Source organism: Sus scrofa, chromosome 9, assembly GCF_000003025.6.
Source record: "Sus scrofa isolate TJ Tabasco breed Duroc chromosome 9, Sscrofa11.1, whole genome shotgun sequence".
Classification (NCBI taxonomy): Eukaryota; Metazoa; Chordata; class Mammalia; order Artiodactyla; family Suidae; genus Sus; species Sus scrofa.
In genome coordinates, this window is record NC_010451.4 from 50,501,284 (window position 1) to 50,508,137 (window position 6,854).

At 52.6% G+C, this 6,854-nt stretch overlaps 1 protein-coding gene across 12 annotated transcripts in view; it reads left to right on the top strand.

Annotated features, from left to right (window-relative positions):
* The window catches only part of GRAMD1B (GRAM domain containing 1B), a 248,309-nt gene extending 242,264 nt beyond the window's left edge, over nucleotides 1-6,045 (top strand). For all 12 annotated transcript variants that reach the window (XM_021063032.1, XM_021063037.1, XM_021063029.1 and 9 more), the window contains one exon: nucleotides 794-6,045. In XM_021063032.1, coding sequence (XP_020918691.1) covers nucleotides 794-883 — 90 coding nt within the window. In that variant the 3' untranslated portion in view covers nucleotides 884-6,045. The remainder of the gene's footprint in view (nucleotides 1-793) is intronic.

Sequence of the window (6,854 nt, forward strand, 5' to 3'; positions counted from 1 at the left end):
AAAACAAACTAGATACATCTGGAGTTCCTGGTGGCTCAGCAGGTTAAGGATCCAACATTGTCACTGCTGTGGTGTGGGTTCAGTCCCTGGCCCAGAACTTCTGCATGTTGCAGGTGCAGCCAAAACCAAGCAAATAAAAAACCTCAATTAAGATTCCATGATACAGGTACAACTAGGCACCTACTGTTTTCTGGTTGGTACCTGGCGTGTGTGAAAGAAGGATGAGACAGTGCAGTCCCAGTGCACAGGAAGCAAAGCAGAGAAAGAGAGGGCAGTGCCGAGCCCTAGTGAGTGGTCCATGACAGGCCAGGAGAAAGATGCCTGGGAGCCAGAGAAAGTCTGCATTTGTCCTGGGCCTTAGTGACATCTGGGCGAGGTTGGATAGGCAAGAGGGGAGAGGGTCCGTGCGTCAGATGTACCAAGACAGGGAGGAATGCAGTGTATCCAGGGTCATTGGGAAGCCAAAGTGAATGAGTGCTAGACGAGTAAGTGGCAGCTAATGCGGATTGATAGCCATGATACCCTTGGAGGGGGTTCTTAATTCGGTGAAACCAGGGCCACAAGTCATTGAGATGCAACGACCCTTAGCCTCGGGCTTCCCAGTGCCAGATTGGCTGTCCCCTTCTTCCGAAGACTGTGTCCCTTGAGAGGCAGCCCGGTTTTAGGAGCCCTCTCCCTCTAGCTCCCTGGCATGACGGGGGACCTGCCATAGTCGGGCGTGGCAGGTGCTACTGGATGATGAGGCCCACCGAGGGCACAAACCCGGGCTGGGGTGGGCTTCCCTGTCTTACAGATGAAGGACTCACTCATCAATCTTCAGAACGGCATCAGGTCCCGTGACTACACGTCCGAAAGCGAAGAGAAGAGGAACCGCTATCACTGACAAGGCAGGAGCAGGGGTGTCTGCTGGAGGCCTGTGCAATACCTGTACATAGACCATATAAATATATATATAAATATATATATATACAGAATATAAATATATATATTATATACAGATTTTAAAAAGAGATAATGCCTACACACCAGGGAGAAGGAGCGGGACCGCCTCCTGTGCTGGCCGACGGAGGGGCCGAGGAGGGCAGGGACCACCTCTCAGCACCGACCTCCCCTGATCCTCCTCCTCCCCATCCTCTCGTCCCCACCCTTCCCCTCGCTGGCCGTCTTGGCTCTGAGAAGGGAAATGTTGTTGAGCCAAAGTTATGCCTGTGAAGACCCCGGGGTGGTGGAAAAAAGTCTCCAGGGGGCATTGCTTAAGGTGCTTCATTCCCTAATCCCTTCTTGATTTGTTTCCAAAATAAAAGAGAATCTCTTCTTCCCCAGCTTCCCCAAGTGTTCTCTTGGGAACAGGAAGCATCAAGGGCAGGAGCCCATCCAGACGCTACCGTAGGAGGTCCCCCACCCCCCCACCCCGCCCCACACAAGGACCACCCACAGTCAGGTGGAGAGGACAGCTGAGAAGGCTGCTCTTGGGGGGCTTGGGCTGCAGGCCCTGAGGGCTTACGCTCTGAAGGCCATCCTCGTCCATCGCCCTCTGCGCCTTCCTCTAACCAATAAGGGCTGGTGACTTCTTCCTTCCCCCCCCCCCTTCTCTCTGGTCTTTTCCCAGGCTGGATCTGGGTGAAGTGTCCCTTTTTAGTGCCTAAAGCCCTATTTTTTCTCTGTGCCCTAAGAGCACATTGTTTATTAGTCAGGGTGGAGCATTTTTGATCTTGCTAAACCTCTTTTAGTGCTTATAAGCAAGTCAGGTCTGGGGCTCTAACCCCTTCACTTGGAGCTGTCATTTGATTTCCAGGCCGAATCAGGGTGTTCTAGGACCTCCAGGGTTGGAGAGAGTGAGTGCAGTAGCCGTGTACGGATTGCAGGGTCTCGCCACAGACGGCTGTGTGAGCAGCACTAACGCTCTGGCTGCAGCATCTTCACTCTCAGTGAAGAGCCCGCCTAGTCGAGGGAGACAACTCTCTGAGATACTTTGCACATGGAGGAAGACTTCAGCTGTTGGAGGGAGTGGATTTGACAAAGGTGCATGCGTTTGGGCAGCAAAAAGCCAGATCGAGTCTGCCCCACTGGGGGCCATTCCAGATCCTGTTTCTCAGACTTGGGAGTGGAAGGTCTGGCAGAGGGAGCAAAGACTCCTCTGGTCTCTGCCCCCAGAGGTATGAGGTCACTGAGGAGGACAAAGAAGACCATGGTTTAGGAGAGTGAGCTATCTAGGACCTTTTCAGGATGGGCTCACAGAACCCATGATTTATCAGACCACTAACTGCTCTTTCTCCATGTAATGACCCAAGGAGTCCTGCCAGCCCCAGGCAGAGCTGGCAGAGGTCCTTGATCAGGAAAGGAGCACACCGGTTTGGCAAGGAGAGCTCTTCCAGATTGCTTGTTTTAGAGGACGTCTTGATGGAAAGGGCGGAGGAGAGGAGGAAGACGCAATCCCTGACCCAGCCCCAGAGAAGAGCATGCTGCATTCTCTTGGTCTGGCCTGGGCATCCCACTTTGGCAGGTGAAAAACGTATTTGACTTTTCAGTCCATCTGAGCAGGATGAGAGGACAGAGGTGAGCCCAGGCCATCCCCCAAGGGGACTAGGAGGTTCATGGGGACCAGGAGAATTGATATCCGTCCTTCAGAAAAGGAAATAAGGTGGACTCTCATCCTCGTGAAGGGCGCATGTGCCCACAGACCAGCAGGTCCTTATACTCCTCTCCAGGAATTTGAACGGGAGACCCTGGGGAGGGTCAAGGCTCATGGGCCCTGAGCCAAAGGAGGAGGAACAATGCAGGCTGCCAGGCATTGCCCTGCTGGAGTAGCCAGACATCAGAATTATTCCCAGAACTTTTGAAAGGAAAAATGACCAAGTCTCTCATTCATTCTCTATATAATTATTTATTTATTTCACTTCCTGAGTTATTAAAGGTACCAGGGTGGGACTTTCTGGGTGACTTAAAATGAGCTCTTTGCTGGGATTAAAGTGGTGTCAGTAAGCCTGGCTGCTCAGAATTATTCCGCTTTTGTGTCACCTCGGAGGCCCATTCTAGGGAGGAGATGGTGACAGGGAGGTTTGTTCAAGGAGCTATCTGGATTTCTGGGGATTGGAACCCAAGCAACAGTGTGTACACAGGTGGGGGGAGCTTCCCTTGGCCTGCCTCATCGCTAAGAATCATGGATCTTGTGTGGGCCCTTTCTAGTCTAATGATTTTTTGACTTTCAAACCAGGAGAAAACTAGCACCTCTTCACTCCCAGCCACAGGCTCCCCCCCCCCCCTTATTCAATAATCTGTCAAAAAGAAAGGCCTTCCCCCTTGCAGAGAAGGCTGGGAGTGAAACCGTCAATAGCATCGAAACTCGTGGCTGGGCGCCTGGCTTCTAACTCTGTGTAAGGGAGCATTGAAAGCACCACTTTTTGTTATTTCTCCCAGCCAGGGCTTTTTGTTCATTTTCTCCTGTAAGAACGCAGTCATTTAGAGGAGGCTTTCCGTGAGGGTTCCTATGGTGAGCTGTGTGAGAGCTTGCACTGAATGGTGAGACTTAGCAGTTTCTAGGCAGGTGGGAACAGCTTCAGGGTCTGCGTTTCTACCCCAGCTGACTGGGGCGCGATTGGCACGCCTGGTGTGGGAGAGGCCAGTCAGGTCTGTAGCTCTCTCCATCCCCCCCCCCCCCCCCCCGGGACAAAGGGATGGCATCCCAGGACAGCAAGACTGGCAACGCGAATCTCTCTGTCAGGGCCCTGGGCTGAGAGAGCCGGCAGACCTGGGCCTGAGTCCTGCCTCTGCTCTTGGCGCAGTCCCTCCTGCTCTCTGAGCTTCAGGACTGTCATTTGCGTTTCATTTTTGTTTTGTCGTTTATAGAACTGCACGTGCGGAAACATGGACGTTCCCAGGCTAGGGGTCGCGTTGGAGCTGCAGTTGTTGGCCTATGGAGCGCCCTTTGTAACAGGAGAGACTTGAGATGGTTTAGCTCGTTCAGGGTAGGTTCTAGCTTTGGCACAGTCTTGGAGGCCAGGTCAGAGACTGGCAAAGCTGGCTTTCTCAATCTTGGAAGGTGCCTCGCCAGGAGAGGACAGGCCTTCTGGACTAGAGCTTCCCTGGTGTTTAGATGAGTGGGAGGGCATTGTCTGGGTTCCAGGGTAGTTCAGCTTTCTTCTTTATGAGCTGGGAGGGTTGGGGAGGGCCAGTGAGGGGATGGGGGAGGGAGAGAGAGAGAGAGAGAGATCAGGCTTGCTGTATTGCTCTGTATTAGCCTAGGAGAGTGTTTCTTCCTTTGCTGGTCTCATCTTAGTTTGGGAAGAGTCCTTCCTTTGGACTTTCTCTAAGCTGGGAAGAGGAGGATGGTGGCGAAAAGGACATCCTCTTGGATTGAGCTCCTTGTCTGTCCCTAGGCTCTGACGCCTTTCATCTGCCCATCCCCGCCTCCTCCTTGCTGGAGAAAACAGTGGAGAGAAGTCATTCCTGGTTCTACCCCCTCTCTTGGCTCCAACCTCATTGGGGTTTGGGTTAAGTGTGAAGCTTTGGCTAAAATCCTTGGCTTGCCTGAGAGCGCTGGCACTAAGAAGCTGGGATTTTACAAGGAAGGAGAAGGACCCAGAAACTTCAAGAGAGATGCTTGGGTAGATGTGGATTTTTTCCATTGCCTTGCCCCTGACCCAAGCTGGGCCCGTGTCCGGTACGTTTGCAGGCAGCATCTCTAGGGTAAAATCTTGGAGGAATGATGAGGGGAGGAGTCTTTCTGGACTGTTGGTGGTCTCAGCAGGATCCTTTCTGTGCCATACCACACAGCATCTTTAGCTCTGCAGGGCAAGGCCAGTGCTTCCTCCCCAGGGTCCCCCAGGAGAAACAGCGCTCTTCTCTTCCCCCAGGTGACCACGCTGTGGTCTCCCTCCTGCACCCCCCCACTCCATCTGCCCGCCCCAGTAGGAGGGTTGAGAACCTCTCTTCCTGACTCTCCTCCTCCAACCCTTGTCTCTAGGCTGTGGGACAATCTTCCCATCCACCCCTTGACATCCTTGACCCTCGTCCCCCAAAGTCCAGCAGGCTGGCCCCAATCCCCTACACCTGTTTTCTTCCAGAAGATTCATTTTGGGGTCTGAGAGGAGTGTTTTTCTGGAAGGCCATCTTTCGACACCCCTGCTTTCCTGATGTGGAGCAGGAATTTGCACACGGTGTAGAGAGCTACCCTCCCTACCTCTCTGCCCAGCCTTGTTACCTCACTCCTGCTCCGGCCGTGGCTGTGATGGGCCTAAGCCAGCTCCCTGTTTGGATGTTCTGTATGAAGCTCAGGGGTCTTGGGCATTGTTTTCTGTTGTGACTTGAGGTCCTCAGCAGGCCTGGGAGCCCAGAGGGAAGCTTTGGCTGCTGGCAAGAAGCACCTGGCCTGCCAAGAGGAGTCGCAGCCAGACGATGTAGCGGACACGCCAAGGCGTAAAGAACATTGTCGTCTCTGCCTCTCGGCCTTCCTTGCTTCTCTCAACATGATGAGACGCTGCAGACGCAAAGTGGTGGCCGCTGCTCCAGGCAAGACAGCGGTCTCTGTCTGGAGGGCTGGCCCCAGGCTCGGGGGCCACACGCTGAGATTGCCTAGTGAAAACAACCATTTTTGCCAACAGTAGTGTGCGGCTCCCCACGTTTCTCTCTCCTGCACTCTCGGGCCAGACCACGCTCTGCATGGACCAGATCATCTTCCCAAACCCATGGTGCTTTCCCCCCGCCTCAACCTCGACTCCAGGGTGGGGAGGGATGGGTCAGAGGCCCTTGCGGCCCCTGGATAATCCTGACGTGGAGTGGAGAGGGGTGAGGCAGAGGGAGCAGCCCCAATGCCTGCGCTGGGCTACACATGGGAAAGAACGGGCTGATTGCAGTCAAGTCGTCTGGCCGTCTGTATTGGGATCTCTAACTGTACTTTGCCTGGCGCTGTGCGCAAGGTCTGAAAGCTTAACTGCTAGTACCTAGAAACATACAAGGCTTCCCGGTCAAATCTTAATGTAAAGTAGCTAGAGCCATGGAAGTACAGTATGAATTAAAAGAAAAAAGTATTGATCCACAATGAATAAATGGTGTGTGTGTTCATTGCTTGATTCCTTAATGCTCATTGTCCCAGATGTTTTTGGTCTTCCCAGATGTGATGACGGCAAGCCCCGAAGGCATGTGTGCACAGGCGGGCTCAGACACACACACACAGCCAGCCACCCAGCATCTAGGACCTCCTTCCCAGGGGAGGGAGGCAGCCGGACGAAGTGGGTAGAGAAGTCTGGGAATCAGGTGAGTCCAGATTGCAGCATCACTATTTATCAGCTGTGGCCTTGGGCCCCAAGCATCACTCCAAGCCTCAGTTTACTTTAGAGGAAATATAAAAACATTTATGTGTACATTTGAGTCTGTTTTTCCATACAGTGGCAAGTACTGCACTAAGATAATTTTTTATTTCATTATTATTTCATAATACCAGTTAATAATGAAATAAAAAATCATCTTAGTGCAGTACTTGCCACCATATGGAAATACCAGAGCATATGATAGACTGTGGATCCCAATGACAATTTCTTGGGTAACTTTTCCCTTTGGGGCCTTGGCACATCTAAGACAGTGGACGTTGGGGGACAGTTTTGCTTTAGTCCCTTATGTTAGCTAACCCGGTGAGGGAGTGACCCCTGCCTTCCTCGCCAGGATCCATCCCCTCACCACCTGGCAGGAGACTTGTTTGATGTGATTGAGGAGAGAACGCAGTGACTCTTGGACTCATCTGCATTGGGGCTGAGAAGTAAGGGAGATGCTATGTTTAATCCTAGACCAGTGAATGTGTTTTTCCTTCTCTGGGCATATAGCCAGTGATTGAGACTTCAGGAACTGATGCAGGCTGGGAA